General features: G+C 41.2%; 1 protein-coding gene across 2 annotated transcripts in view; it reads right to left on the reverse strand.

The window, feature by feature from the left end:
• veli (L27 and PDZ_signaling domain-containing protein veli) overlaps window positions 1–22,788 on the reverse strand; it is a 74,839-nt gene that overhangs the window by 14,074 nt on the left and 37,977 nt on the right. The window contains exons 4-5 of one of the 2 annotated variants that reach the window (XR_011714281.1): window positions 7,477–7,686; window positions 3,085–3,323 (exon numbers count right to left, since the gene is read on the reverse strand). Coding sequence is in view for 1 of the 2 variants with exons in the window: in XM_071675341.1 (XP_071531442.1) it covers window positions 3,188–3,323; window positions 7,477–7,686 (346 nt within the window). In the remaining variant the exon portion in view is untranslated. The remainder of the gene's footprint in view (window positions 1–3,084; window positions 3,324–7,476; window positions 7,687–22,788) is intronic. The other variant, XM_071675341.1, reaches the window with a different exon arrangement.

Consider the following 22,788-nt stretch of genomic DNA (forward strand, 5'->3'; position numbering starts at 1 on the left):
CGTACGTAATGATATGCGAGTATGCTTTAACAAAAAAATATGGGTGAGAGAAATTCAGTAAACATATTTGGATTCAGCATGCAAAAATACATAAGAAACATATATTTCATCCCATGGGACAAAATATTTATTGACCAGTGTAATTATTGTGTAAATGGAGAGGTACCTGTATCAAGCTACTGTAATCTGACCTTGAAGTGTCTGTAGGTTTGTTTGTTACTCTTTCACAACTGAATCATCGCTGCTTGCTCCTAGAGGCCCAAGATTTTGCATGTAAGTGCCTCAGAATCTAGGTAAAGCTTTAAACTACTACATGTTGACCTTGAAGTGTTTGTGCATTTATTTCTTATTCTTCCATTGCCAAACCACAGTACCCTGATACCCCAAACCTTGAGTGCTGGACTTCAGAATCTGAACAAAGATAGTTTTTAAGCTACTACATGCTAGCATTGAAGTATTTGTAAGTTTCTGTCTGCCACTTTTTCACAACAAAACCAAAGCACCTAGAGGCCCTTAATTCTGGGTGTACGTACTTTACAAACTGTGCTAAGTTTTAAGGTAATGCATGTTTGCCTTGAAGACTGTTTTGAGGCATCAAAGGGTGCTTTTCCAAAGTCTTATTGATCACACAAACTTCACTGCACTCACTCTGAATAGGCATCCTAACATCCTAAAATAAAAATGAAGGTATGTCAAGATCATAGGCAGGAACCATGGATACTAGAGCTTTGCCTTAAAGGCCAATAAATACCACCTTTCATACTGATATAAAACCTTTTTTATGAGCCATTTTTACCCAAACTGCTCCAAGGAACCCAGGTAGCAGCATTAAATCAAAATAAAGGTACCTGAGGACTGAAGGTAGGATCCAAGAGTACCAGAGTCTGCCCCGTGATAGCCAGCAAAGGTCAACTTTCAAAATGATATAAAGCTATTTTTGAAAAAAAAAATTCTTCTCCAGCAGCACTTAGTGCCCCATATAAAAAATATAAAAAGGGAATAAAATAAAAGAAAGAAGAAAGCAAAGCTGGTAAGAGCCACCAGAAATTATTTCATTCAAACTCTTTGTTATGATTTCCTAAAATTCTTAAACATAATAACTATACACCAAGTCATTCAGATGAGACTAAGAAACAGGTATAACATCAATTAAATGTAGCAAACAAAAAAATGCCAATAATGGAACTGCCTACAGGTTATGATTCATTACTTTACAGCTCCTGTATCCCCATGACAACAATATATGGATCCCACATACAGTTCTCTCTTGAACATGTGGCACATGATTGTAAACCAATACTTACACTGCACAGCACACCTGGCTCTTTTCATATATACGAAACACAACGCATATGCAGATCCAACAAAAATAGTTTGTAAGGTAAAATGGACCAATGCTTCATTTTGTAGGTGACAGTATAAAAATACATCAGATGAATCCAGCCAGAAAAACACATGGCATTAACCAATACCAGCATTACAACGAAATGGAAAAACATTAAAATTGGGAAGCTTATTCATTAATGATCTAAGACATATATTTGTATGCTGAATCTGAAGACTTAAAATGCAAAGAAACATTAATTATCCAACCAGTTTTTGCCCCTTCCCTCTAATTCCTTCCTTTCTAAATGTACAGCTAAAAAAGAATGTTTCATATCACTCAATATATAAAAAAAAAATGACGAAAATGAAAATCAAATTCATACTAACACAAGTGGTGGCTAGGTTCTGAGAGATGCAAAAGGGAATCTACACATTATGCCCTGTTGCAATATTGTATCATCTATCACCTACAACCTTATATACACGCAATTCCATGACAACCTTACTTCAAGTTTCCTACGAGAGGCTGACACACAATACTGAATTAACAATCACCACTGGTTGCAAGCTTACTGACTTTAAAGTGAACAAAGGCAAACACTTTGCTGAGCCATGCAACTTCAACACCAATTTTAGGAGTATGTTGTTGTAATGCAAATTATGAAACACTCTCAAACTGCTTCTGGTGCTCAACCTACTACTGTGACACAAGTGATCTTTAAACAATGAACAAGCTTCATTTCCAAACCACCATCCTTAATAAAGGCCAAGACAGTTACCGAGTTACTGTAGTTAAGTCAAAGAAAGCTCACACAAATCTCCTGTCTCTTTGTAATACATCACTCATCAGCTAGTGTTCTATCCTAGACATATAGCTATCTGAAAAATTCAAGAAAAACCGAAAGATACTACCCAGCTTCATTTGAAAAGAATGAGTATTATCTTCTCACACCTTTAAATGGCATTTAGCATATAAACACTCAGATGAATCTCAATCACTGAGAAAATGAGCTGATAATTGCCTGGACAAGAATGGGACAACAATCTTTGTGTAAGCAATGCCAAAATCAGTGGTGGCATCACAGTTAAGGGGAAGAGATAGTTGTCTTCTGACATGAAACTGAAGCTCTTGATCACATATACTGAGGATGCCATGTGAGTGGTTGGCAGTCATCAATTCAAATTTTTGGCTAACACAGTTCATAAATGTCAAACCAAAGCTTGTGAGAAATTTAGTTCACATGTCCAATTCAGAAACATATGCTGCCTTTTACTATTATCTCGAAGCAACAAAAAATTCATCAATATCAAACAAACTTATCTGATGTGCAAAACAGGCATAAGTACAGCTGAGCATCTATGAGGAAGAGGTTACATCCCCAAGTAGAATTGGATTGCAATGTAAATATCAAGTCAGTAGTGACACACTTTCCTTGGTAATTCATGGTACAATTACAATTCAAAAACTGATTTCAAATCAAAGCAATGGTGTCCAGTGTAAGTTTAAGCAATGAAAAATATCAAAAGCTGCTCCTGAACTCTAATCCAGGACCAAAGGCATAAAGAAATTGCTTTAATACTAAAGTATGGTGATCTGACAGGCCAGCTTTCCAATCAGGTTATATGACAGATGCTCTACTGTAAATACAGAATTAGCAACTGACCTAAACACCACTCTAATTTTAAGCCAAGGCATAACAGTGCCTCTAAACTAAACAACAGTGAATTTTGACTACTCTACAACTGTCAACTCTCAACCTGGCTGGGTCTCTGCCTGTTCCCCATCTCCCGCACGAGGTGACCTCAGACCACGCCATTCCTTCACTAGGGGGTCTCTACTGTAACTGGGAAGTTCGCCTACGTGACGCCCGCTGTTTGTCGAACCGCATCTCCATCTCTTCCAAAACTCGGGGGGTGTAGCGGACCACCAGCTTGACGGAGCCACTGGCAGCCTTCAGCAATTCCACTGCACGCTCATGGTTCTCACCCTCAACACTCTGCCAGTAAAGGAGGTATCAAGTCACATGGTAACACCACACAGGTAATCCCATGACAAATCAAGTATATTCACAGTGGAAAGCATTTCTTAAAATTTTCTTTTTACTTTGTTCTATTCCCTTCTTGACAAACCACAAATCTTTTCTTTCAATGAGTGATTAATGCAAAAACTATTTAGAAAAAGTAAAAAGAATGACTTTAAGTGCAAGAAAATTACAAGATATGTCCCATCAGTGACATAAGGGTTTAAGCACATTACTTCTACACTTGAAAAAATGACAGAAAAGGTGTTCCAAAATAACTTTAATTCAAACACCTGAACATATATTAAAGATTCCAATTTAGTAATTTCATTACAGAAAACCAGTAAGCAAACAATGCACCTTTAAAATGAATAGGTTTTATTATATGAAGAGCAAAGAGCAAGTACATTAGTCAATAAAACCTATAGGCTGAAAAAGTACCAATAACTTATGTGACAGAGCGAGGGAAAAGGAGCAATGAAATATTGTCCCTAGAGAAGTTTTTATTTTCATTTATTTTATACTTTGTTGCTGTCTCCTGCATTAGCAAGGTAGCGCAAGGAAACAGGCGAAACAATGGCCCAACCCACCCACGTACATATGTATGTACATACACACCCACACACGCACATATACATGCCCATACATTTCAACTTATACATACATATATATACACAGACATATATACATATACAGACATATACATATACACACACATACATATTCATACTTGCTGCCTTTATTCATTCCCGTCACCACTCCACCATACATGAAATAGCACCTCCCGCCATGCGTGCGCGTGTGCGAGGTAGAGCTAGGAAAAGACAAAAGGCCACATTCACTCACACTCAGTCTACAGCTGTCATGTGTAATGCACCAAAACCACGGCTCCCTTTCCACATCTAGGCCCCACAAAACTTTCTAAGATTTACCCCAGACGCTTCACATGCCCCGGTTCAATCTACTGACAGCACATTGACCCCGGTATATCACATCGTTCCAATTCACTCTATTTCTTATACGCCTTTCACCCTCCTGTATGTTTAGGCCCTAATCACTCTAAATCTTCTTCACTCCATCCTTCCACCCCCAATTTGGTCTCCCACTTCTCCTTGTTCCCTCCACCTCTGACACATATATCCTCTTTGTCAATCTTTCCTCACTCATTCTCCCCACATGACCAAATCATTTCAATACACCCTCTTCTGCTCTCTCAACCACACTCTTTTTATTACCACATATCTCTCTTATCCTTTCATTACTTACTCGATCAAACCACCTCACACCACATATTGTCCTCAAACATTCATTTCCAACACATCCACCCTCCTTCGCAAAACCCTATCTATAGCCCACGCATCACAACCATATAAAATTGTTGGAACCACTATTCCTTCAAACATACCCATTTTTGCTCTCCGAGATAACGTTCTTGCTCTCCACACATTCTTCAATGCTCCCAGAACCTTCGCCCCCTCCCCCACCCAATGACTCACTTCCACATCCACGGTTCCATTCGCAGCCAAATCCACTCCCAGATCTCTAAAGCACTTCACTTCCTCCAGTTCCTCTCCACTCAAATGTACCTCCCAATTGAATTGTTCCTCAACCCTACTGTACTTAATAACCTTGCTCTTATTCACATTTACTCTCAGCTTTCTTCTTTCACACACTTTGCCAAACTCAGTCACCAGCTTCTGCAGTTTCTCACCTGAATTAGCCACCAGTGCTGCATCATCAGCAAACAACAACTGACTCACTTCCCAAGCACTCTCATCCACAACAGACTGCATACTTGCCCCTCTCTCCAAAATTCTTGCATTCACCTCCCTAACAACCCAATCCATAAACAAATTAAACAGCCATGGAGACATCACGCACCCCTGCCACAAACCAATATTCACTGAGAACCAATCACTTTCCTCTCTTTCTACACGTACACATGCCTTACATCTTCTATAAAAACTTTTCACGGCTTCTAGCAACTTGCCTCCCACACCATGTATTCTTAATACCCTTCCACAAAGCATCTATATCAACTCCATCATATGCCTTCTCAAGATCCATAAATGCTATATACAAATCAATGTCTTTCTAAGTATTCCTCACATACATTCTTCAAAGCATACACCTGATCCACACAGCCTCTACCACTTCTGAAACCACACTTCTCTTCCCCAATCTGATGCTCTGTACATGCCTTCATCCTCTCAATCAATACCCTCCCATATAATATCCCAGAAATACTCAACAAACTTATAACTCTGTGATTTGAACACTCACCTCTATCCCCTTTGCCTTTATACAATGGCACTATGCAAGCATTCTGCCAATCCTCAGGCACTTCGTACATTGAATATTCTCAACAAACAGTCAACAACACAGTCACCCCCTTTTTTAATAAATTCCACAGCAATAACAACTAAACCCGCTGACTTGCCAGCTTTCATCTTCCGCAAAGCTTTCACTACCTCTTCTATGTTTATCAAACCATTCTCCCTGACACTTTCACTTTGCACACCATCTCAACCAAAGCAGCCTATATCTGCCACTCTTATCATCAAACACATTCAACAAACCTTGAAAATACTCACTCCATCTCCTTCTCACTTCACCACTACTTGTTATTACCTCCCCATTAGCCCCCTTCACCGATGTTCTCATTTGTTCTAGAGAAGTAAATACAGATTAAATGGAAAAGGCTACTTCTATACTGAAACAATGAAGAAAAAGATGTTTTAGAATAGCATCAAACACAAACACCTGACCCAAAATTAAGATTCCGATTAATTTCATTAGAAAAAATCAGTAAACACAAAACGTTTTTGGAATATACTTAGATTATGTTATTTGGAGAGTAAAAGCAAGTTCATAAATCAATTAACTTACAGAGTGAAAATGTACCAATAAGTTATATTACTGACTGAGTACAATGAAAGAGAACAGGCTGTTTGTTTTATGAAAAATACATGAAAAGAATTGGTTGGTTAAATTCCACAGAGATTAAAGAGAAAGATTTTTAGTTGCATATGAGAAGTAATAAAGAGCATTGGTTGGAAAAAAAATAGTAGGAGAACTCTGACTTGGTTGGAACACAAGTAAAATCATTAGTTATCTTTTATTTTATTATTTATTTTGCTTTGTCGCTATCTCCCGCATTAGCGAGGTAGCGCAAGGAAACAGACGAAAGAATGGCCCAACCCACCCACATACACGTCCACACACGCAAATATACATACCTATACATCTCAACGTATACATGTATATACACACACAAACATATACACATATACACATGTACATAATTCATACTGTCTGCCTGTATTCATTTCCATCGCCACCCCGCCACACATGTAATAACAACCCCCTCCCCCCTCATGTGTGCGAGGTAGTGTTAGGAAAAGACAACAAAGGCCCCATTCGTCTCTAGCTGTCATGTAATAATGCACCGAAACCACAGCTCTCTTTCCACATCCAGGCCCCACAGAACTTTCCATGGTTTACCCCAGATGCTTCACATGCCCTGGTTCATTCCATTGACAGCACGTCGGCCCCGGTATACCACATCGTTTCAATTCACTCTATTCCTTGCCCGCCTTTCACCCTCCTGCATGTTCAGGCCCCGATCACTCAAAATCTTTTTCACTCCATCTTTCAACCTCCAATTTGGTCTCCCACTTCTCCTCATTCCCTCCACCTCTGACACATATATCCTCTTGGTCAATCTTTCCTCACTCATTCTCTCCATGTTTTATAAAAGGAGTAAAGAGAAAGAGCATCAGTATGTTATATTATATAAGGGGCAGAGATAGCATCTGTGTATCAAAATATTTTTCAAGCAACAGTTCAGTTAATCTTATCTTTGGAATCATAACCACAATAGCTTTTTTGCTTTACATGCTGTTGAGCATATTAACAAAGTGCAAGGAATATTACTGAAAAATTCACAAAAATTACCAGAGTTTCTATATAAATGACATAAGAAGGATCATATCAAATCAGTAGTTTTTGAAATATTTTCCATATTATAAAATATGTTACAGTGGTCATCTACATTCTCACTTATACTTCAAAAAAATCAAAACACCATGTTCTCCTCAATACTAATAATTCAACAAACTAAACTCACAACTCCATTGACCGAAAGGAGCTGGTCACCCCTTTTCAGTCCACCATGTCGGTCAGCAACACCTCCTGGGATAATACGAGAGATATAGATGGGAGAATTCTGTTCCCTTCCACCCATCACATTAAACCCTAGCCCTTCATCAGTCTTGGGCAATTCCACAACTCTTGGATGGGCATGCCCTTCACTTGCAGCAAATGCAGCAACAGTTGCCTGAAAAGACTCCACATTTTACTATACTTTGCTATTTCAAGATATGTTTATCTCATATATCTCCATTCATCATATCCTGCTATTCAATTACTCCTTCCTTCCAATATCTACAATGATATACTGTGTCACAAAAATGGACCAGTCAGTCAAGTTATCATAACCAACTACAGTGTATGATTCTGTATAACAAGTTTATCTTTTTTGACCACAAAATAATCATGAACAACATGATTCACAATTCCAAACGTAAATGCACTAGAGATGTATCGGATATCTGCATATTTGAAACATCCACATCATTTTTTTTAATATCGACATCCGTGTTTGTGATAAACATCCACATCACCATCCAAACCTGCAATTCAATATACATCTGCATCCATGTCCTTACCACACACAAAGAGGATATGGTGGATATACAAAAGAAGACTGAAAAACAAGAACTGGTAGTGCTAAGCACTTCATATCACTCCATGATAAAGTGTTGTGGGGGAGCTAACATGAGTCATATGGGTCACCATACACTGGCCACAGTGTAGAGCTTGCCTCTTGGGTAGGCAGTGTGTGAGTAGATCATACTGCTTGAAGTGAAATAATCAGGTTTACCAAACCTTACTGACTCTATTTTATGCACAATGGCACCAAGAAACACAAACACTCAAGTGTGAAAATACTTTGTGGAACAACAAAATAACTTAGTGCAGTGCCTTTTGTGTAAAAAAAAAGATTGTTCACAATAGGGACATGGAACTACATCATTGAAAAATAATTTTGAAGTCAATGTACAAAGAACGGTTGGAAGAGTGAGAAGCAGAAGAAAGAAGTTAGAGGAAAAACTAAAGGCAGAAAAAACTTTGCAAAAAGTGATGTCAGACATTAAACAAAGAAATGTTGAAGAATATTTTCAGAATGGAAAACTGTGGGATACTTCCAACTTTAAATCAAAGAAACTGGATAAGTGTGTAGCAGGAATGTTAGCAATAGATGATTTACCAATCAGTCATGTTGAGGACATAGGATTCATGAGACCGATGGCTGAAGCTGCTCCACAATACAGGCTGAAGCAGTGAAACTTTTATTCTTCATTGATATCCAATGACGTGTATGAGTCAGTTTTCAAAGAAATAAAGGAATGGATTGATGTAATGAAGTGGGACAGCAAGATCTCCTTCACAAATGATGTGTGGTCAGATACCTCAGCAGGTGTTTCACTGCTGAGTCTAATGGCACATGTTATCAGTAAGGACTTTGAAAGAATAAACTTTGGGCTAGGTGTTGAACCACTACAAGAACAGCACACAGGAGAGTATACTTCTAGAGAGTTTGATGATCTAATGACAAAGTGGAACATTTCTTGTATAAATGTGCACTGTGTTTTGTGTGATGCAAGAGCAACTATGAAAAGAGCTCTATTCCTGTCAGGTGTAAATCATTTGGATTGTGCTGTGAATAAAATACAAGCTGTTATAACTGGAATATCATCACAGGATGAAATAGACAAGATAATTCAGAAATGTCGCAGCATTGCTACTCATTTTCATCACTCCACAATGGATAAAGGTGAACTACAAATGATTCAAGACAGGCTGCAAGAACCCAAGCTATGTGCTGTCCATAATACACCCACAAGGTGGATCAGTACCTTGCACATGCTAAAAAGGACACTAGAAATAAAGGAGTCACTATATTTGTATGCTGCTACCAACTCCAAAATAAAGCAACTCAGCACCACTGAATGGTTAATAATGTCTGAATGTGGAAAAGCTCACAAAAAGACTGAGTGATTCAACATCTACAGTAGGTGATGTGATGCCTCTTATAGTTTCCTTGAAAACCACTCTTCAGCCATGCACATCAGAAGTTTCTGAAGTAACTGATGCCTCAGTTTCAGGCTCTGAACCAGATATCAAACCAATGATTGAATCCCTCAAAATAAAAAAGCAACACAAGTAGTAAATATCATGAAACAAACAATGCGAGGTGATAATGAAAAAAAATTTTCCTGGCTTGAAAGTGAGATCTGTACAGAGTTGCAACATATCTTGTTCAAGGATATAAAAGTAAATTCTTTTCCTCTTCTCACATCACTAATCAAGTGAAATCATCAGCTGCCAGACTACTGAAGAGCTGACTCAGCTGAGCACCAAAGCAAATGACAGCAATGAACCAAGAAGAAAACGAAGAAGAGATGACAAAACACAAACAATTAACACAACCAAACACCTGGGGAACACTGGATGAAGCAACGACCTATTCTTGTTTCCAGTACTGATGATGAAATGGAAGAAACACATGCAGCAGGGAAGACTGCAATGGAAGATACTCAGGGGTATCACTAGGAAATGAAAGTCAATGGAACAAGTCAAGACAGTTTGCGATAGTGGGATCTACCCTGATTTGGTGAAGGTTGCTTGCTGATATCTTTGCTGTCCCCCAAGCAGCGTCCCTAGTGAGCAGCTATTGAGTGGTGCTAGCTTGATCTATGATGCAAAACATAAGTGACTTTTAGAAGAAAAGGCAGAGAAAATTTTGTTTTTGAAGAAAAACCTACTAATCTTGAACTTTAAATACTGAACGACTAAGTGATGAAAGAACAGCTGTTAACACATTAGGAGTTAAGTTAACCACTTTCAAAAGGAAGAAGGTTGGGGAAAGTGGTTGGTGGGATGTACGACAAGTTAGGTCCCCGTCCTGCATCCTGATAACACTCAACTTGTATGGCTGAAACTCATCATAACAATACGAAACTACAATCACAGCACTCTGTACTGAAAGTAGCTCCCACTTGGAAATGATTGATATTCTATATCATATGAATAATTAAAAATAAAAAAAAAATATATATATATATATATATATATATATATATATATATATATATATATATATATATATATATATATATATATATTTTTTTTTTTTTTTTTTTTTTTTTTATACTTTGTCGCTGTCTCCCGCGTTTGCGAGGTAGCGCAAGGAAACAGACGAAAGAAATGGCCCAACCCCCCCCCCATACACATGTACATACGTCCACACACGCAAATATACATACCTACACAGCTTTCCATGGTTTACCCCAGACGCTTCACATGCCTTGATTCAATCCACTGACAGCACGTCAACCCCTGTATACCACATCGCTCCAATTCACTCTATTCCTTGCCCTCCTTTCACCCTCCTGCATGTTCAGGCCCCGATCACACAAAATCTTTTTCACTCCATCTTTCCACCTCCAATTTGGTCTCCCTCTTCTCCTCGTTCCCTCCACCTCCGACACATATATCCTCTTGGTCAATCTTTCCTCACTCATTCTCTCCATGTGCCCAAACCATTTCAAAACACCCTCTTCTGCTCTCTCAACCATGCTCTTTTTATTTCCACACATCTCTCTTACCCTTACGTTACTCACTCGCTCAAACCACCTCACACCACACATTGTCCTCAAACATCTCATTTCCAGCACATCCATCCTCCTGCGCACATCTCTATCCATAGCCCACGCCTCGCAACCATACAACATTGTTGGAACCACTATTCCTTCAAACATACCCATTTTTGCTTTCCGAGATAATGTTCTCGACTTCCACACATTTTTCAAGGCTCCCAAAATTTTCGCCCCCTCCCCCACCCTATGATCCACTTCCGCTTCCATGGTTCCATCCGCTGACAGATCCACTCCCAGATATCTAAAACACTTCACTTCCTCCAGTTTTTCTCCATTCAAACTCACCTCCCAATTGACTTGACCCTCACCCCTACTGTACCTAATAACCTTGCTCTTATTCACATTTACTCTTAACTTTCTTCTTCCACACACTTTACCAAACTCAGTCACCAGCTTCTGCAGTTTCTCACATGAATCTGCCACCAGCGCTGTATCATCAGCGAACAACAACTGACTCACTTCCCAAGCTCTCTCATCCCCAACAGACTTCATACTTGCCCCTCTTTCCAGGACTCTTGCATTTACCTCCCTAACAACCCCATCCATAAACAAATTAAACAACCATGGAGACATCACACACCCCTGCCGCAAACCTACATTCACTGAGAACCAATCACTTTCCTCTCTTCCTACACGTACACATGCCTTACATCCTCGATAAAAACTTTTCACTGCTTCTAACAACTTGCCTCCCACACCATATATTCTTAATACCTTCCACAGAGCATCTCTATCAACTCTATCATATGCCTTCTCCAGATCCATAAATGCTACATACAAATCCATTTGCTTTTCTAAGTATTTCTCACATACATTCTTCAAAGCAAACACCTGATCCACACATCCTCTACCACTTCTGAAACCGCACTGCTCTTCCCCAATCTGATGCTCTGTACATGCCTTCACCCTCTCAATCAATACCCTCCCATATAATTTACCAGGAATACTCAACAAACTTATACCTCTGTAATTTGAGCACTCACTCTTATCCCCTTTGCCTTTGTACAATGGCACTATGCACGCATTCCGCCAATCCTCAGGCACCTCACCATGAGTCATACATACATTAAATAACCTTACCAACCAGTCAACAATATATTTTTTTTTTTTATATACTTTGTCGCTGTCTCCCGCGTTTGCGAGGTAGCGCAAGGAAACAGACGAAAGAAATGGCCCAACCCCCCCCATACACATGTATATACATACGTCCACACACGCAAATATACATACCTTCCATGGTTTACCCCAGACGCTTCACATGCCTTGATTCAATCCACTGACAGCACGTCAACCCCGGTATACCACATCGCTCCAATTCACTCTATTCCTTGCCCTCCTTTCACCCTCCTGCTTGTTCAGGCCCCGATCACACAAAATCTTTTTCACTCCATATTTCCACCTCCAATTTGGTCTCCCTCTTCTCCTTGCTCCCTCCACCTCCGACACATATATCCTCTTGGTCAATCTTTCCTCACTCATCCTCTCCATGTGCCCAAACCACTTCAAAACACCCTCTTCTGCTCTCTCAACCACGCTCTTTTTATTTCCACACATCTCTCTTACCCTTACGTTACTCACTCGATCAAACCACCTCACACCACACATTGTCCTCAAACATCTCATTTCCAGCACATCCATCCTCCTGCGCACAACTCTATCCAAAGCCCACGCCTCGCAACCATACAACATTGTTGGAACCACTATTCCTTCAAACATACCCATTTTTGCTTTCCGAGATAATGTTCTCGACTTCCACACATTCTTCAAGGCCCCCAGAATTTTCGCCCCCTCCCCCACCCTATGATCCACTTCCGCTTCCATGGTTCCATCCGCTGCCAGATCCACTCCCAGATATCTAAAACACTTCACTTCCTCCAGTTTTTCTCCATTCAAACTCACCTCCCAATTGACTTGACCCTCAACCCTACTGTACCTAATAACCTTGCTCTTATTCACATTTACTCTTAACTTTCTTCTTCCACACACTTTACCAAACTCAGTCACCAGCTTCTGCAGTTTCTCACATGAATCAGCCACCAGCGCTGTATCATCAGCGAACAACAACTGACTCACTTCCCAAGCTCTCTCATCCCCAACAGACTTCATACTTGCCCCTCTTCCCAAAACTCTTGCATTTACCTCCCTAACAACCCCATCCATAAACAAATGAAACAACCATGGAGACATCACACACCCCTGCCGCAAACCTACATTCACTGAGAACCAATCACTTTCCTCTCTTCCTACACGTACACATGCCTTACATCCTCGATAAAAACTTTTCACTGCTTCTAACAACTTGCCTCCCACACCATATATTCTTAATACCTTCCACAGAGCATCTCTATCAACTCTATCATATGCCTTCTCCAGATCCATAAATGCTACATACAAATCCATTTGCTTTTCTAAGTATTTCTCACATACATTCTTCAAAGCAAACACCTGATCCACACATCCTCTACCACTTCTGAAACCACACTGCTCTTCCCCAATCTGATGCTCTGTACATGCCTTCACCCTCTCAATCAATACCCTCCCATATAATTTACCAGGAATACTCAACAAACTTATACCTCTGTAATTTGAGCACTCACTCTTATCCCCTTTGCCTTTGTACAATGGCACTATGCACGCATTCCGCCAATCCTCAGGCACCTCACCATGAGTCATACATACATTAAATAACCTTACCAACCAGTCAACAATACAGTCACCCCCTTTTTTAATAAATTCCAATGCATATATATATATTCCATATATATATATATATATATTTTTTTTTTTTTTTTTTTTTTTTTTTTTTGATTTTCCAAAAGAAGGAACAGAGAACGAGGCCAGGTTAGGACATTCCCTCAGAGGCCCAGTCCTCTGTTCTTAACGCTACCTTGCTAACGCGGGAGATGGCGAATAGTATGAAAGAAAAGAAAGAATATATATATATATATATTTTTTTTTGGAAAGAGGGGCAAGTATGAAGTCTGTTGGGGATGAGAGAGCTTAGGAAGTGAGTCAGTTGTTGTTCGCTGATGATACAGCGCTGGTGGCTGATTCATGTGAGAAACTGCAGAAGCTGGTGACTGAGTTTGGTAAAGTGTGTGAAAGAAGAAAGTTAAGAGTAAATGTGAATAAGAGCAAGGTTATTAGGTACAGTAGGGTTGAGGGTCAAGTCAATTGGGAGGTGAGTTTGAATGGAGAAAAACTGGAAAAAGTGAACTGTTTTAGATATCTGGGAGTGGATCTGGCAGCGGATGGAACCATGGAAGCGAAAGTGGATCATAGGGTGGGGGAGGGGGCGAAAATTCTGGGAGCCTTGAAGAATGTGTGGAAGTCGAGAACATTATCTCGGAAAGCAAAAATGGGTATGTTTGAAGGAATAGTGGTTCCAACAATGTTGTATGGTTGCGAGGCGTGGGCTATGGATAGAGTTGTGCGCAGGAGGATGGATGTGCTGGAAATGAGATGTTTGAGGACAATGTGTGGTGTGAGGTGGTTTGATCGAGTAAGTAACGTAAGGGTAAGAGAGATGTGTGGAAATAAAAAGAGCGTGGTTGAGAGAGCAGAAGAGGGTGTTTTGAAATGGTTCGGACACATGGAGAGAATGAGTGAGGAAAGATTGACCAAGAGAATATATGTGTCGGAGGTGGAGGGAACAAGGAGAAGAGGGAGACCAAATTGGAGGTGGAAAGATGGAGTGAAAAAGATTTTGTGTGATCGGGGCCTGAACATGCAGGAGGGTGAAAGGAGGGCAAGGAATAGAGTGAATTGGAGCGATGTGGTATACCGGGGTTGACGTGCTGTCAGTGGATTGAATCAAGGCATGTGAAGCGTCTGGGGTAAACCATGGAAAGCTGTGTAGGTATGTATATTTGCGTGTGTGGACGTATGTATATACATGTGTATGGGGGTGGGTTGGGCCATTTCTTTCGTCTGTTTCCTTGCGCTACCTCGCAAACGCGGGAGACAGCGACAAAGCAGAAAAAAAAAAAAAAAATATATATATATATATATATATATATATATATATATATATATATATATATATATATATATATATATATCCTTAGCCTCCACAAGATAAAGATTAGTATGGGTTTTCAGAAAAGAAGAGTGAATGTTGGGGTGAAGAAGGTGGTGAGAGTAAGTGAGCTTGGGAAGGAGACCTGTGTGAGGAAGTATCAGGAGAGACTGTGTACAGAATGGAAAAAGGTGAGAACAATGGAAGTAAGGGGAGTGGGGGAGGAATGGGATGTATTTAGGGAATCAGTGATGGATTGCGCAAAAGATGCTTGTGGCATGAGAAGAGTGGGAGGTGGGCTGTTTAGAAAGGGTAGTGAGTGGTGGGATGAAGAAGTAAGAGTATTAGTGAAAGAGAAGAGGGAGGCATTTGGACGATTTTTGCAGGGAAAAAATGCAATTGAGTGGGAGAAGTATAAAAGAAAGAGACAAGAGGTCAAGAGAAAGGTGCAAGAGGTGAAAAAAAAGGGCAAATGAGAGTTGGGGTGAGAGACTATCAGTAAATTTTAGGGAGAATAAAAAGATGTTCTGGAAGGAGGTAAATAGGGTGCGTAAGACAAGGGAGCAAATGGGAACTTCAGTGAAGGGCGTAAATGGGGAGGTGATAACAAGTAGTGGTGATGTGAGAAGGAGATGGAATGAGTATTTTGAAGGTTTATTGAATGTGTCTGATGACAGAGTGGCAGATATAGGGTGTTTGGGTCGAGGTGGTGTGCAAAGTGAGAGGGTTAGGGAAAATGATTTGGTAAACAGAGAAGAGGTAGTAAAAGCTTTGCAGAAGATGAAAGCCGGCAAGGCAGCAGGTTTGGATGGTATTGCAGTGGAATTTATAAAAAAAGGGGGTGACTGTATTGTTGACTGGTTGGTAAGGTTATTTAATGTATGTATGACTCATGGTGAGGTGCCTGAGGATTGGCGGAATGCGTGCATAGTGCCATTGTACAAAGGCAAAGGGGATAAGAGTGAGTGCTCAAATTACAGAGGTATAAGTTTGTTGAGTATTCCTGGTAAATTATATGGGAGGGTATTGATTGAGAGGGTGAAGGCATGTACAGAGCATCAGATTGGGGAAGAGCAGTGTGGTTTCAGAAGTGGTAGAGGATGTGTGGATCAGGTGTTTGCTTTGAAGAATGTATGTGAGAAATACTTAGAAAAGCAAATGGATTTGTATGTAGCATTTATGGATCTGGAGAAGGCATATGATAGAGTTGATAGAGATGCTCTGTGGAAGGTATTAAGAATATATGGTGTGGGAGGCAAGTTGTTAGAAGCAGTGAAAAGTTTTTATCGAGGATGTAAGGCATGTGTACGTGTAGGAAGAGAGGAAAGTGATTGGTTCTCAGTGAATGTAGGTTTGCGGCAGGGGTGTGTGATGTCTCCATGGTTGTTTCATTTGTTTATGGATGGGGTTGTTAGGGAGGTAAATGCAAGAGTCTTGGAAAGAGGGGCAAGTATGAAGTCTGTTGGGGATGAGAGAGCTTGGGAAGTGAGTCAGTTGTTGTTCGCTGATGATACAGCGCTGGTGGCAGATTCATGTGAGAAACTGCAGAAGCTGGTGACGGAGTTTGGTAAAGTGTGTGGAAGAAGAAAGTTAAGAGTAAATGTGAATAAGAGCAAGGTTATTAGGTACAGTAGGGTTGAGGGTCAAGTCAATTGGGAGGTGAGTTTGAATGGAGAAAAACTGGAGGAAGTGAAGTGTTTTAGATATCTGGGAGTGGATCTGTCAGCGGATGGAACCATGGAAGCGGAAGTGGATCATAGGATGGGGGAGGGGGCGAAAATTTTGGGAGCCTTGAAAAATGTGTGGAAGTCGAGAACATTATCCCGGAAAGCAAAAATGGGTATGTTTGAAGGAATAGTGGTTCCAACAATGTTGTATGGTTGCGAGACGTGGGCTATGGATAGAGTTGTGCGCAGGAGGATGGATGTGCTGGAAATGAGATGTTTGAGGACAATGTGTGGTGTGAGGTGGTTTGATCGAGTAAGTAACGTAAGGGTAAGAGAGATGTGTGGAAATAAAAAGAGCGTGGTTGAGAGAGCAGAAGAGGGTGTTTTGAAGTGGTTTGGGCACATGGAGAGAATGAGTGAGGAAAGATTGACCAAGAGGATATATGTGTCGGAGGTGGAGGGAACGAGGAGAAGAGGGAGACCAAATTGGAGGTGGAAAGATGGAGTGAAAAGGATTTTGTGTGATCGGGGCCTGAACATGCAGGAGGGTGAAAGGAGGGCAAGGAATAGAGTGAATTGGAGCGATGTGGTATACAGGGGTTGACGTGCTGTCAGCGGATTGAATCAAGGCATGTGAAGCGTCCGGGGTAAACCATGGAAAGCTGTGTAGGTATGTATATTTGCGTGTGTGGACGTGTGTATGTACATGTGTATGGGGGGGGTTGGGCCATTTCTTTCGTCTGTTTCCTTGCGCTACCTCGCAAACGCGGGAGACAGCGACGAGGTATAAAAAAAAAAAAAAATATATATATATATATTTTTCTTTTTCTTTCAAACTATTCGCCATTTCCCGCATCAGCGAGGTAGCGTTAAGAACAAAGGACTGGGCCTTTGAGGGAATACCCTCACCTGGCCCAATTCTCTGTTCCTTCTTTTGGAAAACTAAAAAAAAAAAAAAAAAAAAAAAAAAAGAGAGGCGAGGATTTCCAGCCCCCCACTCCCTCCCCTTTTAGTCGCCTTCAACGACACGCAGGGAATACGTGGGAAGTACTCTTAATCCCCTATCCCCAGGGATAATATATATATATATATATAATTTTTTTTTATACTTTGTCGCTGTCTCCCGCGTTTGCGAGGTAGCGCAAGGAAACAGACGAAAGAAATGGCCCAACCCCCCCCATACACATGTATATACATACGTCCACACACGCAAATATACATACCTACACAGCTTTCCATGGTTTACCCCAGACGCTTCACATGCCTTGCTTCAATCCACTGACAGCACGTCAACCCCGGTATACCACATCGCTCCAATTCACTCTATTCCTTGCCCTCCTTTCACCCTCCTGCATGTTCAGGCCCCGATCACACAAAATCTTTTTCACTCCATCTTCCCACCTCCAATTTGGTCTCCCTCTTCTCCTTGTTCCCTCCACCTCCGACACATATATCCTCTTGGTCAATCTTTCCTCACTCATTCTCTCCATGTGCCCAAACCATTTCAAAACACCCTCTTCTGCTCTCTCAACCACGCTCTTTTTATTTCCACACATCTCTCTTACCCTTACGTTACTTACTCGATCAAACCACCTCACACCACACATTGTCCTCAAACATCTCATTTCCAGCACATCCATCCTCCTGCGCACAACTCTATCCATAGCCCACGCCTCGCAACCATACAACATTGTTGGAACCACTATTCCTTCAAACATACCCATTTTTGCTTTCCGAGATAATGTTCTCGACTTCCACACATTCTTCAAGGCCCCCAGGATTTTCGCCCCCTCCCCCACCCTATGATCCACTTCCGCTTCCATGGTTCCATCTGCTGCCAGATCCACTCCCAGATATCTAAAACACTTCACTTCCTCCAGTTTTTCTCCATTCAAACTCACCTCCCAATTGACTTGACCCTCAACCCTACTGTACCTAATAACCTTGCTCTTATTCACATTTACTCTTAACTTTCTTCTTCCACACACTTTTCCAAACTCAGTCACCAGCTTCTGCAGTTTCTCACATGAATCAGCCACCAGCGCTGTATCATCAGCGAACAACAACTGACTCACTTCCCAAGCTCTCTCATCCCCAACAGACTTCATACTTGCCCCTCTTTCCAAAACTCTTGCATTTACCTCCCTAACAACCCCATCCATAAACAAATGAAACAACCATGGAGACATCACACACCCCTGCCGCAAACCTACATTCACTGAGAACCAATCACTTTCCTCTCTTCCTACACGTACACATGCCTTACATCCTCGATAAAAACTTTTCACTGCTTCTAACAACTTTCCTCCTACACCATATATTCTTAATACCTTCCACAGAGCATCTCTATCAACTCTATCATATGCCTTCTCCAGATCCATAAATGCTACATACAAATCCATTTGCTTTTCTAAGTATTTCTCACATACATTCTTCAAAGCAAACACCTGATCCACACATCCTCTACCACTTCTGAAACCACACTGCTCTTCCCCAATCTGATGCTCTGTACATGCCTTCACCCTCTCAATCAATACCCTCCCATATAATTTACCAGGAATACTCAACAAACTTATACCTCTGTAATTTGAGCACTCACTCTTATCCCCTTTGCCTTTGTACAATGGCACTATGCACGCATTCCGCCAATCCTCAGGCACCTCACCATGAGTCATACATACATTAAATAACCTTACCAACCAGTCAACAATACAGTCACCCCCTTTTTTAATAAATTCCAATGCATATATATATATTCCATATATATATATATATATATATATATATATTTTTTTTTTGGAAAGAGGGGCAAGTATGAAGTCTGTTGGGGATGAGAGAGCTTAGGAAGTGAGTCAGTTGTTGTTCGCTGATGATACAGCGCTGGTGGCTGATTCATGTGAGAAACTGCAGAAGCTGGTGACTGAGTTTGGTAAAGTGTGTGAAAGAAGAAAGTTAAGAGTAAATGTGAATAAGAGCAAGGTTATTAGGTACAGTAGGGTTGAGGGTCAAGTCAATTGGGAGGTGAGTTTGAATGGAGAAAAACTGGAGGAAGTGAACTGTTTTAGATATCTGGGAGTGGATCTGGCAGCGGATGGAACCATGGAAGCGGAAGTGGATCATAGGGTGGGGGAGGGGGCGAAAATTCTGGGAGCCTTGAAGAATGTGTGGAAGTCGAGAACATTATCTCGGAAAGCAAAAATGGGTATGTTTGAAGGAATAGTGGTTCCAACAATGTTGTATGGTAGCGAGGCGTGGGCTATGGATAGAGTTGTGCGCAGGAGGATGGATGTGCTGGAAATGAGATGTTTGAGGACAATGTGTGGTGTGAGGTGGTTTGATCGAGTAAGTAACGTAAGGGTAAGAAAGATGTGTGGAAATAAAAGGAGCGTGGTTGAGAGAGCAGAAGAGGGTGTTTTGAAATGGTTCGGGCACATGGAGAGAATGAGTGAGGAAAGATTGACCAAGAGAATATATGTGTCGGAGGTGGAGGGAACGAGGAGAAGAGGGAGACCAAATTGGAGGTGGAAAGATGGAGTGAAAAAGATTTTGTGTGATCGGGGCCTGAACATGCAGGAGGGTGAAAGGAGGGCAAGGAATAGAGTGAATTGGAGCGATGTGGTATACCGGGGTTGACGTGCTGTCAGTGGATTGAATCACGGCATGTGAAGCTTTTGGAGTAAACCATGGAAAGCTGTGTAGGTATGTATATTTGCGTGTGTGGACGTATGTATATACATGTGTATGGGGGTGGGTTGGGCCATTTCTTTCGTCTGTTTCCTTGCGCTACCTCGCAAACGCGGGAGACAGCGACAAAGCAGAAGAAAAAAAATATATATATATATATATATATATTATTATTATATTATTATATTTTGTCGCTGTCTCCCGCGTTTGCGAGGTAGCGCAAGGAAACAGACGAAAGAAATGGCCCAACCCCCCCCCATACACATGTATATACATACGTCCACACACGCAAATATACATACCTACATAGCTTTCCATGGTTTACCCCAGACGCTTCACATGCCTTGCTTCAATCCACTGACAGCACATCAACCCCGGTATACCACATCGCTCCAATTCACTCTATTCCTTGCCCTCCTTTCACCCTCCTGCATGTTCAGGCCCCGATCACACAAAATCTTTTTCACTCCATCTTTCCACCTCCAATTTGGTCTCCCTCTTCTCCTTGTTCCCTCCACCTCCGACACATATATCCTCTTGGTCAATCTTCCCTCACTCATCCTCTCCATGTGCCCAAACCACTTCAAAACACCCTCTTCTGCTCTCTCAACCACGCTCTTTTTATTTCCACACATCTCTCTTACCCTTACGTTACTCACTCGATCAAACCACCTCACACCACACATTGTCCTCAAACATCTCATTTCCAGCACATCCATCCTCCTGCGCACAACTCTATCCATAGCCCACGCCTCGCAACCATACAACATTGTTGGAACCACTATTCCTTCAAACATACCCATTTTTGCTTTCCGAGATAATGTTCTCGACTTCCACACATTCTTCAAGGCCCCCAGGATTTTCGCCCCCTCCCCCACCCTATGATCCACTTCCGCTTCCATGGTTCCATCTGCTGCCAGATCCACTCCCAGATATCTAAAACACTTCACTTCCTCCAGTTTTTCTCCATTCAAACTCACCTCCCAATTGACTTGACCCTCAATCCTACTGTACCTAATAACCTTGCTCTTATTCACATTTACTCTTAACTTTCTTCTTCCACACACTTTTCCAAACTCAGTCACCAGCTTCTGCAGTTTCACACATGAATCAGCCACCAGCGCTGTATCATCAGCGAACAACAACTGACTCACTTCCCAAGCTCTCTCATCCCCAACAGACTTCATACTTGCCCCTCTTTCCAAAACTCTTGCATTTACCTCCCTAACAACCCCATCCATAAACAAATTAAACAACCATGGAGACATCACACACCCCTGCCGCAAACCTACATTCACTGAGAACCAATCACTTTCCTCTCTTCCTACACGTACACATGCCTTACATCCTCGATAAAAACTTTTCACTGCTTCTAACAACTTGCCTCCCACACCATATATTCTTAATACCTTCCACAGAGCATCTCTATCAACTCTATCATATGCCTTCTCCAGATCCATAAATGCTACATACAAATCCATTTGCTTTTCTAAGTATTTCTCACATACATTCTTCAAAGCAAACACCTGATCCACACATCCTCTACCACTTCTGAAACCACACTGCTCTTCCCCAATCTGATGCTCTGTACATGCCTTCACCCTCTCAATCAATACCCTCCCATATAATTTACCAGGAATACTCAACAAACTTATACCTCTGTAATTTGAGCACTCACTCTTATCCCCTTTGCCTTTGTACAATGGCACTATGCACGCATTCCGCCAATCCTCAGGCACCTCACCATGAGTCATACATACATTAAATAACCTTACCAACCAGTCAACAATACAGTCACCCCCTTTTTTAATAAATTCCACTGCAATACCATCCAAACCTGCTGCCTTGCCGGCTTTCATCTTCCGCAAAGCTTTCACTACCTCTTCTCTGTTTACCAAATCATTTTCCCTAACCCTCTCACTTTGCACACCACCTCGACCAAAACACCCTATATCTGCCACTCTATCATCAAACACATTCAACAAACCTTCAAAATACTCACTCCATCTCCTTCTCACATCACCACTACTTGTTATCACCTCCCCATTTGCGCCCTTCACTGAAGTTCCCATTTGCTCCCTTGTCTTACGCACTTTATTTACCTCCTTCCAGAACATCTTTTTATTCTCCCTAAAATTTAATGATACTCTCTCACCCCAACTCTCATTTGCCCTTTTTTTCACCTCTTGCACCTTTCTCTTGACCTCCTGTCTCTTTCTTTTATACATCTCCCACTCAATTGCATTTTTTCCCTGCAAAAATTGTCCAAATGCCTCTCTCTTCTCTTT

This window comes from Panulirus ornatus, chromosome 20 (genome assembly GCF_036320965.1).
Source record: "Panulirus ornatus isolate Po-2019 chromosome 20, ASM3632096v1, whole genome shotgun sequence".
Classification (NCBI taxonomy): Eukaryota; Metazoa; Arthropoda; class Malacostraca; order Decapoda; family Palinuridae; genus Panulirus; species Panulirus ornatus.